Source organism: Carassius auratus, chromosome 2 (assembly GCF_003368295.1).
Source record: "Carassius auratus strain Wakin chromosome 2, ASM336829v1, whole genome shotgun sequence".
In the NCBI taxonomy this organism is placed as follows: domain Eukaryota; kingdom Metazoa; phylum Chordata; class Actinopteri; order Cypriniformes; family Cyprinidae; genus Carassius; species Carassius auratus.
In genome coordinates this window covers 6,005,633-6,024,326 of record NC_039244.1, presented here as the reverse complement: position 1 = coordinate 6,024,326, position 18,694 = coordinate 6,005,633, and the positions used below count along the sequence as shown (strand labels likewise).

The window sequence follows — 18,694 nt, the reverse complement described above, 5'->3', positions numbered from 1 at the left end:
GTCTGTGATTCAGCAAAGTAAACTTCAATTTCGTCAACATAAGGCCAATTTAAGAAGTCTAAACTCTAAGCGAGACAAACAAAGATGCAGGAATAAAAGAGTATTTTTGAAGCTCTGTTCTAAACATCTATAATTTTGAATAAGCACTGGTTGACTTCAACAGAGCTTGAGTTAGTAAGTTGCTAAATTAATGGCACTGCAGTCTAAATGAGTGTTCACACTGACAACAATTTGAATTTGGATATGAGATTTACAGAAATCCAAGAGAGTTCAACAGTTAAATTTGAAATAAACTGAATTGGCAATTGAATTTATCTTCTTTATTATGGCATCAAGACAAGTGTAACAGATTATCGGGAAAAAAAATATTCTATGTAGTACTTCTTAACTTAATTTTACAATGTTGGTCTTTTACTCAAAAACAGACGTGTTTAAATTGACTAAAAAAATTGGAGAAGTACAGAGAAAAGTCTATTTTGCACTGGATAATCATGAGGTGAATCATTTGCATTAAAACCAACAAGTGGATTTGCAAAATAAACACATCTTATTTTTCACGATGACTTTAACGGCATCTCTGGGTAATAAAGTTCTTCCCACAATGATCTATAAATTTGCAACTTTAACGTTTCTCTTGACAAGAGTTCATTTTTCTTGGTAATTACTTAATGGGGCTACATTAATTTATTAGATTTTTTTCCTAATCATTTTAATTTCACTTCCTTGAAGTTAAATTCAAAGGAAGTGTAGTTCCTGTTTACCAAATTATCTCAAATTCAAATTCAGAAATAAGACTGAAGTTTAAAAAGCATTCTCAATTCACTTATAAAAGGGACATTAAGTTCCTGACACATTAAACCATGGTTCTAATCTGGTTGATGCAGGTTTGAGTCCACACTTCAGACATGTCTCTGTACCGTTCCACATGTCAGTCAGGTCATGTGCTGTGAACAGACCTACAGAAAACACTGTTAACGATCACACACAGGCTGAGGAAACTCCTACCAAGTGCTTATGATAAAATCAGCTCATATTTATATTCAAGTCATAATTATGAGTTACAACATTCGAATATAAACTCCCAATGACTCATTCATCTGAGTGACATGTTCTGCAGCAGCCATTAACAACACAGACAGTGAGATGATAATTCTAAGCTAACGCACAAGCACATGCAGAACTAAGAGAATGACTGAGCGCAAGCGTCGACAACAGAACCAATTAAATCTGAACATGTAGTCGTGCGCGCAGGGGACAGTTTTAATGTCACACTGGAGTCACTCCTTCTCTCTGAAATATGTAGTCACCTACTACCAGTGATACTACAGCTGAACGTGGTTTAACAAAAATGGAATACTGCAAAAAAACAAAACAAAAAAGGTTACTTAACTGCATTTTGTAATGAAATAAGACTATCTTTAACTACACACCATGTTAAGTGAATCAGTTCATATGATTTCTGTGATCATCAAAATGCAGATGATAGCTAGAGTGAACTGCCTGCATTCCCACATCAATAAATACAATAATAATTTATAGCAAATACTAGTATTTTTGAATCATAGTATAGTAAAGTGTATTATACTGAATATATTATATTATTTACAAAACTTAAATGTTAATGAATGCTACAGCATACTGAACTGATAAACTGTAATACATACGGTAGTATACTTTAGTGTTTACTAAAGTAAACTGTAGTGTGTTGTAGTGTAAACTGTACAGTATACCCTACAGTTGTAAAAAAAACAATTGAATGCTGTGGTTATATTACCACAGCAAGCATAGAATTTCCACAACAAATTAATACAAGTACTTTACTACAGTATGGTTCAAAAACACTATAATATTTACTATAAATTACCATAGTATTTTTTAATGTGGGTTGTGACAAAGTCAATAAAAAAAAGATCAAAGATGGTGGACAAAGTCGCAGAAATACCAATTTTAAATATTCTAATTTCATTCAACACCAAAGGCAGAGATGAAAGGCTAAATTCAATTAGAAAAGTACTATTTTATACAATATATTTGCGTTATTTGAGTGTCATCCCAGATAGCACATATACATCTACAAGATGTCTGTTAAAGATAGTTTCATCTGGAAAACAGATGAAATCTATTTAAGAATCTTAATTTTCAGACTTTTCTAAATGTCTATTTGACATCTAATAGGAAACGTCCTATAGACTTATTGCAGATGACCAGACACTCTAAAAAAATATATGTCTCGCAGATGTAAATGCAGATGTCAAATAGACAAATCCTTGATGAAAGTGTGCTATGTTGGATGCTTTTAGCATGCTAACGCAAAACTCACCAAGAATCTTTTGTGAACAATATGTGGAGTGCTATTTCTACAATTTCTGATGTAACTTCCCAAATCGGAGAGGTGCTATTTTCGTTAACTACAACTAAAACTATGAAAAAGTTTTCGCTAATTGAAATAAATAAATCATACTTTTTACATTTGAAATGACTGAAATGATATTAAAATGAAGTACTACAATAACTGAAACAGAAATACAAATAAATTGAATCTAAATAGAACCATTACGATCACAACATTAATAAATACTATATTAGCATATAAATAACAATGCTTAGACAGCAGACATCAAGGCAACTCACTAGGTTTTGGTGGCTACTAATTCTTCCACACGTTCAAACCAGGTGTGTTTCATAACTTTGCAAACAGTTGAACCTGACACCATAGAATAAGGAAGAGGAGAAGAAACTACACACTTGATTCTTATTTTTAGAATGTATACATACAGTACACCGAGAAAGCAGCCTACTTAAAGAGAAACTGTCTCCTGAAAGAAAAAGAGGAAAAAAAGACAGGGAGAGGAGAGGCGCGTCCCCAACAAAAGAACAATGTTCTGTCAGAAAAGTAGGTCGTCTTGTTGAGGGGTCAGAGAAAGGGCATCCACTCAATTCAGCAGAACTCCATTCCATTCACACACACATATAAACAGCTAGCGAACCATCATTGCACATGCAGCAGACACGCAGGTGAATTTACTCATAGATAAACAGCAAACTGTATCGAGAGCATTGCACACTAGAGAAGAAAAACTCCAAACCCTGTCAGAGCTGTGGCACGGTCATTCAAGTAACAAAATACATTAAATCATGGTACAAAAGTGGCTGTACCGATCATACCTTTTTCCAATAATCTTTCTTTAATTTCTAATAAAAAGATTTAAGTCAACAAACCTAATTCTATTCCAGAAACACTCTAAAGCATCTCTCTTAGGCCATGTCTACACCTGGTATTAACATCCATTTGAACTTTTTAAAAAAAAAACACTCCTCAGCTGATGTTAGATTAAATTTCTATTTGTGAGAAATAATTTAGCACTTTGCTACCAGGTGTAAACAGGGCCACAGACGTCCTTTAGCAATTGCTTTCTAATAAAAGCCACAAAGACAGTCCCAGAAGCAATTAGAGGCACAGTGGTGATCGAGGAGGTCTGGGAACGTGATAACGTTGTTTTTTGGGTCACCCTGACTCGGTTCTGAACTTTTGACCTCTATTTGACATCACTTCTCCAGCGAGTAAAAGTTAAGCACACGAAGCAGAGAAGATCTGAAACCATATGTCACATTACACAAAACACACAATCTGATGTCTCAGTGGAAAATTCAGCTTTTAACAGATGGTTATCATCCACTAATGTCTGTTTATCGCTATACTCAGTTTGTCGTATGCATGTGTGGCCTCATTATTAATAATCAGGAGCTGCGACAGATTAAATCCATTAGATAATATTGCAAATACTGGATTTAGTTACATTAAGGGAGGCCTTGAGAGAAAAGATTTCTTCTGTTTGTGTCATTTGTCACTGTTAATCTACACAATATTTTAATTAATAACAGACACACAAGCACACAGATGGAGTTTTGCAAGAGATGTGATTCTTTCTTTTGTGTTCCACAGAAGAATACGAGTTTGGAGGGTAATAAATGATATTCATTTTTGGCTGAAGTATTCCTTTAAATGAGCATTCATTGACTAGCCAGAACAAGAAAGAAAGGGAGAGGAAGACAGAAAACATCAGAGTAATTATCTAAACATAAAAAAGGATTTCTGGAGCTCTATATTGGGTTGATTGTATTTTGATCCATTCATCATTAGAGCACAACTTGGCCCAAATGACAGATTGTTCAACCACCAGCACTGCAGGGCTTCAGTAACGTCACCCCACTGCTGTTCATTTATAAACATTAGACCACAATCAGACACAAACTCTCAGTTGCTGAAACCACAGACCACCAGTTACCACAAAAACCCTGACCCCTCAGTGGATCTTTCCAAAAACAAACCATGTGTGCAGTGTGTGGATGAGCCACAGGGTCTGAAATATCATGAATAAAATAACTTCTAATATAAACCTGAAAGATGTGTATAGCATCAAAAGTTTTTGTTGTTGCTCTTTTGACCTAAGATTTTAATGTACTATAACATTCGCAATACAAGCTCCACCCAGAGCAAGTATTCAAACTTAGGCCTGTTTCACAGTAGAGTTTCAATGCATGATGAACCAATTTAGCTAAAACTTTCTGTACTTTACTTTTATTCAGAACCTTAGAATTAATTTGGCAAATACTCAATTAAATAAATATTTTTACTAGTGCTGGGCAACAATTACAAAAATATTTCGCAATACATTATTATCTGTGATTAATCACAGACAATAATGTGATTAATCATGATAAAAAATTTTTTTTTAATCAAGACAACACTTGATGGGCGGGTAGAGACTGGCGTGTGTGGGATGCGGGAGAATAATTAGGGTTAAAGCAATATATTGTGAGAGGGCCATGTGTTACCACGTCCCATGTGACTCAAAATAATAAACCACAAAGTTAACAAAACAATGCACTGCACTGTGTTGAGCGAGAGCATTTCTCTGCTGAAATGAAACGTAATATTTCCAACTTCATGTCATGATTACGAGCTTGCTGCATTTCTGTTACAAATAACAGTGGACAGTAGTTTGTGAATGTTGATGCTAAATAATTTGATAGGGAGCATCCCCACCTGTGACGCATGATTTGTCTGTATTTGTATTCAGAGCCAGTGAGCAATGGATAATAATAAAAAACTGCATTAACGTGCAGTAAAATAATTGTTGGATTTAATCAGTTAATGCATCAACGTGATAATAACATGTTATCTTGCCCAGCCCTAATTTTTAATCAAAAGGGTCTGCGAGTTTGTTTCTGACACTTTGGTTTTTCTTAATCCATGCTTTTTTTTTCCATGCAGCGTGCCAGGGAATGCTGATAATGAGCTTAAACTTGTGTGTGTATGCATGTGTGTGTGAGCTCTCAGCATGAATGCTGTGGGATTAGTCAGATGTTTACCCTCTGCGTGCGTTTGGCTGCTTTAATTGGCCTTTGCAATGTTCATTCTTTAAAAATTCCCTTCAGGGCTCATAGTCAACTCAGCAAGAGTGCGCACACACACACACATAGACACAACTAAAGTTTGTCAGGAGGAAGGAGGAATGTTGATGACAGGGGCTCCATCGCTGCAGTGGGAGACCAGAGACACAGACAGCGATCTGATAGTCATCAGATCCGATGTGAACAGGAAGGGCTCAGATATCTCTCATAATGACAAAATAAAAAAACATGCAGAAACAGTGCGTATGTGCACGTTGTTGCTCTCTGACTCAAATCTAAGCAGTCAATTTAATAAAACCTGAGAGAATCAGAGAGGAGGGGTCATGAGTGGAAATGAATAAAAGAGATTGAGTTTAATTCATTTAAACTACCTGTCTCTCTTTCTCTCGCTCTCTCACACACATCTCTTTTTTTTTCTCTCTGATCTATTACATTTCTCTGATCCTTCCATTAACAAAGAAATACTCTGAGCAATTCAAGAAAAAAAAAAACATATCAACAGACCACAAGAACACCGATTAAACCGATTACAGTCTCAAAGATACAAACACACACGTTCTAACAAAGCCACAGCTAGCCTGGTGGGTGGACAGAGACCCCGGAGAGAGAGAGAGATATTTATAACTGAACTCACAACCTCAGACATCAGCCACACTCACAGTTTTATTAGCTTTTTGTAGATTTATTTAATTCTACTATGTTTTATTGCAAATTATTATTATTTTGTATCTTTTTGTCACTATTTTATGCATATACTGACACTTTTAAACATATGCATATATTCCTATATAAATATGAATTTTTGTGCATGAAGCACAAATTTTGGGGGAATTTTGTATGTGTGTGCATGCATGATAGAGAGAAACCTTTGCTGTGCACAATCATCTCTCCCAAGACTCCTTACTTCACATCTTAATATCATCATTATACCTCAGCTGGCCTTGAACTGGGTTTGTGTTTGTTTGTGTTTGTATAAGCCCTTTTTATCAGGCTTCAAAAAGAAGTTCTGCTGACTGAACAGATATATTATACAGATATATACTTCAGTATAAATATGTTCTGCACTGAAGGACTTTAACCATACTGCAGCTGACAGCCAGAATGCTAGAACACTCTGATTTCTAGGTCAGATACTGTGTGTGTTTGTGTGTATAAGTGTGTTCCCTGCTAAAGCAGTGACATTGTAAAAATGACTCTATTATTGTTGGATTTCCACTATAACCTCTTTCACAACTGATGTCAGGAATTGTTCTGATCGTTCAGAGTCTAACTGATGCCTCTAGATTGCTCATGTTCTGGACCCAACGGTGCATTTCAAGTGTTTACACAAGTTTAGACAAGAAAAAGGACTTGGACTTCAACTTGCCAAAATATGTTTTGTGAATGCGTCCACTTTAATTTGCGGACAAGTAAAAATGAGAATAAGAAAAAAAATTTACTAGTAAAAAAGCTTTAGAAATGTGTCAAAAATCTTTTAAAGGGGTCATATGATGCTTTTTTGAAGATCATCATTTTGTGTATTTGGTATAACAGAATATGTTGACATGCTTTGTTTAAAAAACACATTCTTTTTCAAATACTGAGCATTACTGTAAGGTCCTCTATGCCCCATCTCTCTCAAACGCGTCGTTTTCTTCAAAATCCCTCCTTCCGACAAGCACAGTCTGCTCTGATTGGCCAACTGACCCAGTGCACTGTGATTGGCTGAACACAGCAAGCACTCGACGGAAATGTAACATCCCTTTCCATAATCACAAGCTTCATCTTTCAAAATAAATGTTAAGACAGTTAATACTGTCCTTAGTTTTATCATCAGTTCAAGCCTGAAAGAGGAACAGAGTGGAGTGACAGACACAGTGATGAAGCTCATATGTGTTTGCAGTACACAAGCCACAGACGGTTAAGACCACTGACTGTATTTGTGACCACCTCTCTCTCTTTCTCGCTAACATTTGTGTGCACAATGCTGATGCAAAAAACTAAATCTGAATAAGAAACAAGCAGCATTAGGCTCTTTTCAACAACCCAACTTAGGATGCACACTTAACTGTGAGAACATTCTCTCTTGATAAATTAGGGTGATTAATAAAAGGATTATTGAAATATTAATATCAAAGGAAATGTTAAGACACTCCCGCTTTTGTCAGTTGAAGAGGATTTGCTCCCTAAAAGTTAAGATAATGTTATTTTCCTGCCATTTTAAAGACACTAAAGTATGACTTCCTCTTGATGTCAATGTCATCATGATCAAATGACATGACTTCAATCAGTCTAAATATCCTAAAACATCACATCCGGCATCGGAAAAGGGCCACATCAACAGCTGTTTTAGCTACTTGGTCTCAACTAATATGATCTGACAGCTTGCAATAAAGATGACTGTATGAAACTCAGAAAACAGGAAGCTATAAGATCACTAAAGTATACAGTTTGGATCACACACACACACACACACACACACACACACACACTGCTACATAGTGTTTCCCTCTAAAGCCCATAACACACCCACCCAGACAAAGATCCACTTCCCATTCAGATACGCAAGGAGAATTCCCAGAGTTCCATTCTCTGCATCTCACTGGAATGAGATGTTCCATTTCCTGTTCCCTGAGGGTTCTTGCAGGAAGTGGTCTTCCGGTCTCTCTCTGCCCGTGTTTGTTTCAGTCTCAAGAAAATATGCACCTCTGACACAGCCCAATCCTTCATACAACTCAAGGAGAGTGTTTAGAAGAGCATTTTGACTTCAAAATTGAAGGTAAACTCATTAATAGCTCAGAAGGTGGAAGGACAATGATATTTAGAAACTAAATACCTGTCTGATGTAGAGGGGTGTCCGTTGTGGGCGATCTGTTTATGTGTGTATGGTGAGTCCGGAGGCGTGTGGATCCGATGATACCCGCTGTGTTCCAGCGAGCCGATGCCAGCGTACGAGGGCTCCTCAGGAGGGAGTGAGGTCAGGGTGGACCGACTGAAGTCCTGGATCTCAGCATAGTCTCTCTCTCTGGCCTGGCGCTGACGAATCTCTCGTGTTTTAGCCTGGATCCTACATAGACACAAGTAAAAAAAAAAAAAGAAAAAAAAAGAATGACAAAACACACAAAGATAAAAAAAAAAAAAGATACACAAGTTAAAAAACCTCAGAAAAACAAATAATAATGGACAGATCAGGATTTAGCTAAATGATTAGTATGCATACACGCACAAAATATAAAAGCATCATAATGCTTTAACAAAACAATGATGACAAAGAACAGAACTGAAACAATCACTTAGGAAGAAGGGCTGAGGAAGTGCGTACGGCTGGCAGGTAAAGTGTCAGGAAATGCCTCTGATTAGAGGCTGATGACAGTTAAGATTAGCTCTGACTCTGTATGTGTGTGTGTGTGTGTGTGTGTACCTCTCTTGTTCTTGTCTCATTCTGCGCGTCTCTTCCTCCGATGCATGAGTTTCCTCTGCCTTCCACTTTGGACCATCCATACGCTCGTCCTTACGGTTCTTCCCGAACCTTCAACACACACACACACACACACGTCACAAGATGATGGTGTGTATGACAACACATTCTTCCCAATGAACTGGGAAATTGCATTCAAAAGCTACTTGGTTCAAAACACTAGTCACGTGTCCCTTTCATTTGAATGGGCATCATGCTTCTGAATAAAACTCTTAAACCTGTCGCCTCTAATTAAACCAACATTAAAGCTCTTAATCCATCTATTCTAATTCAGTTAACAAACTAATCACTGTTTTGCAACTCTGCAAAGCGGTGAGCGTGAAAAGTCTTCTTTTCTTTGCAAATCTTTGTTTTATCAAGCATATCGATTCATTAATATTCCGCTGACGTGCGAGGATTGAAGTGTACTGTGCAAGAAAGCTGAATGGAGTTTCAATACCTTTGCATGCCTATGAGTTCTGATTTTCGGCGGAGCTCATTAATATGTAGCAGGTATCTTTGGCTCGGTGAGGCAGATGACAGCCATTAAAACACTCCACTGCCCCAGAAGTGGACTAAAATATTTTGACGTTTTCAAAAATGATTTATCTATTGCTGACAGATTGAAAAACATTCAAATGAGCTGCGTTCTTGCTTTCTCTCCCCTCCAGTCTTCTCGTATTTCTCGAAACTTCATGGAAACTCAAACTTTTCCTCCGTGTCTTGGATGTGATTGTCCATTCTGCCTAGAGCTCAGGAACATTCTGTCACTCCACAGAGCACAAAAACTCACAGCCTATCAATATTAAATGATTCGATTTCAATCCCATTAGTTTTTTATATTAGTACAGGATGCCGAATACTAGTAGTCGTCTACTGTTTATATACCTGTACACTACACTAATTCAAAAGATTGGGAACAGAAGACAAATATAATATCATTTTTGCAATGTATCGGCTTAAATAAAGCATTAAGCTTGCCAAGGAAACTACAGTCCATATTTAGAAACCAGAATAATAAAGAAACTCGGTGCAACACCCTAGCAACACACCAGAAAACACCCAGAACACCTTTGCAACAGCACAGCACCAGCCCTGCAACCAACCACCTTAGCAATGCGTCAGCAAGATTTGCATGTGCAAAGACCACTCAATTTTCTTCACTCACATCTTTCACCTATTTTGTGTTCTGCCTATTGTTGGCAAAGTCTTTGAGTCGGGAACATGCCTATGATGCGTCGGTGGGCAGCTCTGTGGGCAGCCCTTTTATTCCTTTGTTGGATTTTGAGGTAATTAAGGACATGAAGAAAAAGTGCTCTGGGCTCATCTGCGCTCTTATCTTCATTATTCTTAGTCTCTTTAATCTGACGCAAAAAGCTGTTCAGATCTGCTTTTAATTACCTGAACATCTCTCCAAGACCCTTGAGCATTCCTTTCTTTGTTTTACCCTTCTCTTTCTCTGGCTTCTTTTTGTCCTTCCCCCCTTTTTCTTTCTTCTTGTCGTTTTGAGGCTGACTGCCATTGATAAGCTGTTGCTCGGTGACGGGAAGCGGAGTGAGATCAGCTACCGTGGAAACGGAATCCCGCCCTGATCGAGAGCTTCCTTCATTGTCCTCCTCCACTACAGGAAGAAAAGAAAAACAGGGGGAATGCTGTTATTATGAGACATAATCAACTAAATTAATACCAATTAATCAAATTAAGTCGCCATCTCAAGATTTGCCATATTTGAGTGTGTTCACTGATTAAACCAGGAGCGGCCATACATGTGTCCATGCACTCCTCTTCATCCTCATTTGCTGCTGGCCTGTCGTACGATTTGTCAATTGCGGCTCGGAAGCTCTCGTTGCAGCCCCGCCCCCGTATGATGCGTGGGCGTGGCCGGTGAAAAGGCATGTCGCCGTTGAGAGTCACCTCAGCGACGGCAGTCTGTAAACTTTCCAGAGAGCTGGACTTCTTTAGGCCGAGAGACGGGCCAACATCATGTGAGGAAGAGCCTGAGGAAGAGTTCGCTAGTTAAACCACAAAGCACAATCAACTAGTTATGCGTGCAGTCTGTCCGCCAAAAATCTCAACCGTAACCCTGATAAAAGCTGCTATATTTATCTGAACATTATGTGGAGTGTGTGTGTGAGTGTGTACACCTCATAATACCGCAATATTACAATAAAATGGATTTTCAGAACAAAATGCTTTACAAAAAAACAGTTCAACCTCAATGGCAATAATATACAAAAATAAATGTAAAGAAAATATGTATATATGTAAAGGTGAAAAAGTAATTAAAGTATTAATTTAAAGTATTAAATAAATTAATACTTAATTAATCAAGGATACATTAAATTTATTAAAAGTGACAGTATAGACATTTCTAATGTTACAAAAGTTTCTATTTCAAATAAAATGCTATTCTTTGAAAGCAAAGATATCAAGACACTGATAATAATAATAAGAAACGTTTCTCAAGCACCATTAGACTGCTTTCAAAGCATATCAGAATGACTACAGAAGAATCACGTGACACTAAAAACTGGAGTAATGGCTGCTGAAAACTTCAATTGCCGCCACAGGAATACATTATATTTTAAAACAGGACAAAAAAGTTATTTAATATATATAATATATAATAACATTTTACAATACTAATTTTTTTTACTCTTTTTGGTAAAAAAAAATGAAGCCTTTACGAGCAAAATAGACTTCCTTCAAAAACATCTATATTTATTTACATAAATATCAATAAAATACAAGTGATTTCCGGGTCACTACATTGGCTAAACTGCAGAGTATGAATGCTGTAACCTGTTTTTATAGGTGCTGAAATATGCTGTTTATTAGAGTGGTGATAAACAGGCCTAGGAAAATAAACAACGGTGATACGGTAGGGAAAAAATTATCTCAACATAAAAGAAAAACAGGCAATTATTAATAATCCTGTAGTGTGGAATAGAAGTGAGTGTGTGTGTGCAGGAACAGAAGTGCAGGAGTGGTCATGCTTACCTGGGTGGTTTTCTGTGTAGTGTGTGAGGTTAATCTCATCAGCCACTGTGTGAAGGGCACACAGACATACACATACATTGACAGGACGGTTAGTGTGACCATTCAACATGCAGCAAGCAACCATGCATGATTCACCATCAACAAACCAGACGACAGAAACAATCATTCAGTGCTCATTAACAAAACTGTGTGTTTCCACAGTGATTCTGCTGATTCAGAGTTATCACTTTTCCACTGAGACCATGCAGGAGCCCAAACCTTCATCCCCATCCCTAACTTGCTAAGCTCAAAAGCAGGAATCACTCACATCAGAAATCAAAATGATAAAAAATGTAATTGAAACAAAGTTTTTAAAACAACAATTCAAGCTAGATATCTAGATAGTGTTAACTATATCTAGAAAAATGACCTACAAAAAACAATCAGCAGTGGTCTAGAAACCTAAATTCTAAACTCAAATTAGAAAAAGGTCAAATTAAATAATATGCAAAGAAGTGTAAGTGGTGAAGAAGGCCCACGAGAAAAAAAAAACTTGTTTGAGTCAGTGGAAAGATGGAAGGTTCTGCAGGATCCCTTGTCTGCACTCTGGCACCATTTCAGTGGTAAAGCGTTAAGTGAGGAACATCTAGCAGAATTGCATGAGTGGAAACAGTGTTCAGATTAGAAAGCACATGCACAAGGGAGACCAGTGCAGACTTAGTGACGGTGGAGTGGTGAATGCTGATAACCAGAATGAGAGGCATTCTGAGAAGTGCTCTTATAAAGAGAGGAAAGTAACTTGAGCAATGAATTCGATTTCGGGGTGGGAATTTATTTATCGCGACTGACCTTTACAGCATCTAGGCACAAGTACTGTGTTTGGTACTGATCTTTAGAGTATTTAGGTCCAATTACTGAGTTTGAGACAGACCTTTAGAGTATCCGAGTCTAAGTAATATGATTTGACTTTATATTTTGAGTAATGAAACCAATTTAAGGGATTTTAAAATTGACCTTTGGAGTATTTAGGTCCAATTAATGTTTTGGAGATTGACCTTTACAGTACTGAAGTCAAAGCAATGTGTTCGGAGATGGACCTTTAGAGTATTTAGGTACAATCACGGTGTTTGCGACTGATCTTTAGAGTGATTTGGTCCAAGCACAGTGTTTGGAACTGATGTTTACAGCTTCTTAGTCCAAGCACTGTAATAAAGGCTGGCATTTAAAGTATTACAGATTCAGCCACAGTGATTGGGACTGACCTTAATAGTATCTAGGTCCAACTACTGTGTTTACTCTGCTTTTAATTTTTAAGACTGACCTTTAGAGTAACTAGGTCTAACTAAGTGTTTTGGGTCGATGTTTACAATATTTAAGACCAAGCACTGAGCTTCAAGTTGATCTTAAGAGTGTATAGGACCAAGCAAGTGTATCTTTAGACTATCTATGTCTAAGTACTGTAAATTGAATGGATGTTCACAGTATCCAAGACCAAGCACTGTGTTTCCAATGATCTTTAGAGTATCTAGGACCAAGCACGGCATTTAGGATTAATCTTTAGAGTACCTAGGTCCATGCTCTTGGACTTGCGGGTCTTGATGATATCGAGTTGGCTTGCGTCTCCATACTGCTTGGTGCGTTTTTCAGACATGCTTTGCCTGCCAAAGCCTTCCCTCTGAAACGCCCCCTCATCATTAGCACTGGAAGAGCTGAGGGAAGGACAGAGAAAGAGAGAGAGATTAAATCAAAGCACAGTGTCCAGCCCTTGGCCCTGTTCTAATAACCGAAGCTCCTTTGACAAACAAATAAAAGGCCATGGACTCAATAACAGCAGGAAGATCATCAGAAGAGTCTGAGAGTTGAAGCTCGAAATAGAAACAAAGACAATAGATACTACAACAAATTACAAAACTTTCTAAACTGTCCACTTTTATTTACCTGTCTGGAAGTTCTTGGTTCCAGGGTGGTGGTGGCGGAGTCTCCACAGCGAAACCCATGTCTTCGTGAGAACTGGATGACGATTGGTCAGACAGCTGGGCGGGGAGAACATGTGGCCCGTCGTCTTCAATAATGACTGTGTCATCCTGAGGCATGTTGACCGTCGGCGAGAGCTGATAATGATCTACAATGAGATCAGAGCAGGAAGGGGTGTAGGGACAATCAAATTGTTTTATTATTATAAAGTAATCAAGTAATACAGCTAATCCTGGTCATAGTGCGGGTTCCAAGATGGTAAAAATAATCCATACAAAAATAAATCGCCTTGTTTTGAGCAAAGCAGGTCAGAGAGAATCACAAGAAAGTTGTAGTCCTCCTCATCTGGACATGCTTGCTTGCTCTGGATGCCATTTGCATGGCTGCTTTTTCTATATCATCTTGTGCAAACAAATTTGGCCCTTTTTCCAGTAAATACTGAGAGACATTATGTGGTTTATAGAGAAATAGTGCAGTTAGCTTGTTTGTGTTTTTCTCAGTTCAAAAAATTCCCACCCTAGTCTAAAATAAAGCCCATGAGAAACACTTTCTTTTTTTCCAGTACATACTTCAATAAGTGAAATCGTGTGGGATGTAAATGATCACAAAATGCATTATGGTTGGGAACAAAGTGCTTTTTAAAGAAATACTGGTACCAAATGATTCTCTTCACGCTCTTTAGCTTATTAATGGTTCATGAGTATCTTTTTCCATTAAACACTGTAATCTTATTCATTTTCCCAATAGAGACTTTAAGAAGGTTTCATTAATAAGCCATGATACAATCCATAACATTAAAATTTGGATTTGAGGGGAAAAAGACAAAGATACAAGAGTGTGTACTTTACGGATTTAACAAGGGAAAGAGCTACAAATCTATAAAGTACTGAAAAATAAATTTTTGTATTAAAAATAATGAAAAAAAAAAAAAACAATATGGGCACTATAAAGTTCTTTTGGCACAATTTGAGTGTCACTGATAGGTGGAGATTTCTTTACAGAATCATGGGTAACGTCGTTTTCTCATTAGGAATTCCATTGTTAAATGTGATTGTTTAAAAAATAAGCTGAAATAATGTGGGGTGATAGTTTTAACAAAAGAATATACAATTGATTAACAAACTCATAGCTTACCTATGGAGAAAATGTATTATATTTTTACTTCCAGACAGACTAATGCATTCTAGGTCTCTCCACCACGCAAATACCTAAATGCTAATTTCTTTAATAAAAAAATTCAATTCCTCAAAGCATCTGAAGATGAGACTTTAGCCTGCTGTATGTTCATAGAGAGCCTCACTCAAGCAAATCCAAATCCAATCTAACACATTTACTGAGGAGAGTTTGAAAACAGGTCTTTAAATATATGGACAGTCACATTCTGATCAAAGCAAGTTTGTATCTTTCTGCAAGAGTGAGAGCGAGCAACTGAAAGCCTGTCTGTGTTAGTGTAAATGGATGGCATGGTATGAGGATGACTCTACATATATTGAGTAAATGGAAAAGCATATGCACGTCTCTGTGTGGCACCCTGCTACTGTCATTTCCCATAAGTGGATTCGGTTGTTGACAGGGAGGATAACAGCTCCCAGAGAGCTCTCAGTGAACCTCCACGGCTCTGCATCTGTTTGTCCAGGGTAACACTCATATGTTTTGTGTTGGACCACATGTTTCTTACACACTGCAGCCCAGAGATGCCAATTCTACTTCTGAAACCTGATGCTGCATTCAAATGTGATTGTAGAGAGCACCTGGTGATGGTTAACTTGCAAAATAATGCAAATAATTAACTGCTTAAAAAAAACAACAAAAAAAAAAACACTCTGAAACCCAATGTGTTTTAGCTGATCTGAAGGACATATACATGCCTACATATTTCATTTTAAAGAAATTATACATTTATCTATAAACATTACATAATAACATTAATTTATTTTAATATATTCTTATATAACACACACACACACACACACATACACACATATATACATATACATATATATATATATATACATATATATATATATATATATATATATATAGAAATAGAAATATAAAATATGCAAAATTACTTTGATTTATTAAGCACAACATTTAATATTTATATATACTTCTCTAAATTTAGCTATGCATATGATTGATCTATCAAAAAGAAAAGAGGATTTGGGGCTTGTTTCATCCGGTCAGGCTGGAAGACCAGCTTTAACTGGCTAAAACCAGCAAACCAGCTTAGACTATCACAGAGATTACAAATGTAGTCCTTTAAGTATGTTGCCGACTCACTCATTTTATGAGGACTTGTGTTGGCATGTGGCCTAAGGTTGTCATCAAGCCCCTCGATTCCGTACAGCGAGTGTGAGATCCGTCGCTCGTGGTCATCAGGAGACGGGCTCAGGGTCCGCTCTAAACCTCGGGGACTGCATCGGCTCTCCCCCTGACAGAAACCAGAACAACAAGAGGAACATCAACATTCGAATCACACACCTCTAAATTTACCTTCCGAGAGATTTAACTGGCTATTATTTCAACTCTGGCTTCAGTGGGCTCCGTCTCGTTCAAATGCAGACACTGAACACTCAGCATGATGGGTAAATCTTGGGCAGTTATGATCCTTGTGCAGCTTTTAAATTGTGTCCGCTTTTAAAATCAAGGCAAGACTAGAGGAATTAAAATGATTCATGACAAAATATGACCATAATGTAGCAAGTTCTATATTCTGAAGCGCATCAAGTAAAAAATATACATATATTTAGATGTTTTTTTTAATGCAAATGCCCATTTCTTTTCAACCCAAAATACTAATGAGCTATTACTCGCTTGCATAACTAATACATGAACAATGATCAAAGCTTTCAGACTCTCCTTTTCAGATTCTTCTTTCTTTACCTCAAGGCGTTTGTTGATTCGTCTTGCCACAATCAGCTGAATCATCCCTCGCTTGTTGCCCTCCGTTGACATGGACTTGCGCAGTGTTTCCATGGCGTCCTGGTTTGTCTTCCCTAACAACGACTCTCCATTGACTGCGATTAGCTGATCGTTGACTCGCAGCCTTCCATCCTACGCCAGAGAATGAGGTTATTAAGAAGATTCAAGACATTTAATATGTACACTGTGCTACTCATAACAAAACTATAAGACGATGACCTCTACCGATGACCGCTTGGGGCAAGATTTTTTTTAAAGAATACAAAATGTTGGTGTGTATACATTTCTAACCTTGCATGCTGCTCCTCCATTGATAATAGACTTGACAAAGATGCCCAGGTCAGCATGGCTCTCCTTTGACCTATTACCCTTGACACTGACTCCTAAACCCGCCGAGCCAGAATCACTCAGAGGCACTTCCAACGTCAGGAACTCACGTGTCCCGTCAGGTGTTAGGACCAACTCCTCATCTTCTACCTTCTACAGAGAAAGAGACATAGGGACATTACGACAACATAGAAATAAAGAAAACTCGGTCATCATTGCATTAAAGATTTTTCATCCTCTTCATTAAACTGAGACAGAAAATTGGGGAACAATGACAGCTAGGAGAGAGATATTTATGGAAAAAAATATATATCTTCATGTTAATACACTATCATGGTTTGCGCACACTACAAATCAGCAATTCAGAGTCTATTTAAAGATATTTAATCACCCTTCAGTCCCAAACCCATATGACTTTCTATCCTTCATGGAACACAAAAGGAGCAAATCTCAGAAAGACTCAACTTTCTCTGAAAATAGTCACCAGTGCAATTCTTCAAAATCATCTTTATGTGTTCAACAAATGAAACAAAGTCATACAGGTTCACAATGACAAGAGGGTAAGTAAATCAAAATTCACTTTTGGGTGAGTGTTCTCTTTAAAAGATGACAGAATAGCTCATTTCTCATATCTTGCAGTGAGTAATAGACCCTAGACACTATGAATCTCTGCCATAGAAGTTTAAAATTCAAGTCTCTCTTGTCTATTACCATTTCCCTGACACACAAAGCTGCCATTTTCACCTGCTCTTGAAGGAAATTCAGCACATGTAAATGAGGCGGGGAGGGCAGCTTTCATGAGAAATGATGTCTGACAAACCTCTGCTCTCTGATTCAGACGCACAGATAATAAACCCATTACATCTGCTGCTCTTCTGACCTCTCCAGTGGCTCCCTCGTGTTAGTGCGTGAGTGTTTGTGTGGAAAACAGAGACTAAGAGAGATGAGACAGCTTTAACAACCATCTACTGAGCAACTGCTCTATAAACTCTATCTTTATTGAGCTTTAATCACCTTCACTTTATGTAACAACATCCGAAACACACACAAACACACACTTGTGTTCAGAAGGAAATGGACGGCTTTCATTTAATTCTCTCCTGCACTCTGCACCGCCACTGTTAGAGCAGATCTTATCAGACTTGAGAGGTTTTAATGCACAAACGTGCAAGTTGCATCAAGTCAAAACAACTGCATAACTCAAATCACAGTGATTAGATTTACAGTAATAATCACAACCAGATGAGGATGAAATAATAATGACTAATTCACTGGGAAAATCACAGCAACATAAAGCTTATACAGCACAAAGACAGAAAAAGATACGGATTGTGATACAGAGAGAGTGAGTCAGATAAATTAGTCATTTATAATCCGTAAATGACTGAAAATGAAATCATTTACTCAACCACATCATCTCAAAGTACTGGATCAGGATCATTAAAGAACTTCAGAGACCCCTGCGCATACTTTGCATGACAACAACGGTTAACAGTTCTTCTCATGAACAGATGTAGAGAAGTATGAGCGGCTCTGAGGGTGTGTGTGCAGTTCTTACCCATTCTCGTGTGTTCTGCATTGCTGGTTCTGTGTTCTAAAGAGAGTGAGGAAGGAGAGGACTAATGTTAATACTGCAAA

General features: G+C 37.6%; 1 protein-coding gene across 1 annotated transcript in view; it reads right to left on the bottom strand.

Moving 5' to 3' along the window:
- Positions 1 to 18,694, bottom strand: part of LOC113040251 (partitioning defective 3 homolog) — a 61,937-nt gene that overhangs the window by 10,790 nt on the left and 32,453 nt on the right. Inside the window, exons 12-22 of the mRNA XM_026198589.1 lie at positions 18,615 to 18,650; positions 17,021 to 17,209; positions 16,691 to 16,861; positions 16,088 to 16,238; positions 13,769 to 13,952; positions 13,397 to 13,539; positions 11,852 to 11,896; positions 10,618 to 10,848; positions 10,253 to 10,472; positions 8,816 to 8,923; positions 8,231 to 8,461 (exon numbers count right to left, since the gene is read on the bottom strand). Of these exons, the coding sequence (XP_026054374.1) occupies positions 8,231 to 8,461; positions 8,816 to 8,923; positions 10,253 to 10,472; positions 10,618 to 10,848; positions 11,852 to 11,896; positions 13,397 to 13,539; positions 13,769 to 13,952; positions 16,088 to 16,238; positions 16,691 to 16,861; positions 17,021 to 17,209; positions 18,615 to 18,650 (1,709 nt within the window). The remainder of the gene's footprint in view (positions 1 to 8,230; positions 8,462 to 8,815; positions 8,924 to 10,252; positions 10,473 to 10,617; positions 10,849 to 11,851; positions 11,897 to 13,396; positions 13,540 to 13,768; positions 13,953 to 16,087; positions 16,239 to 16,690; positions 16,862 to 17,020; positions 17,210 to 18,614; positions 18,651 to 18,694) is intronic.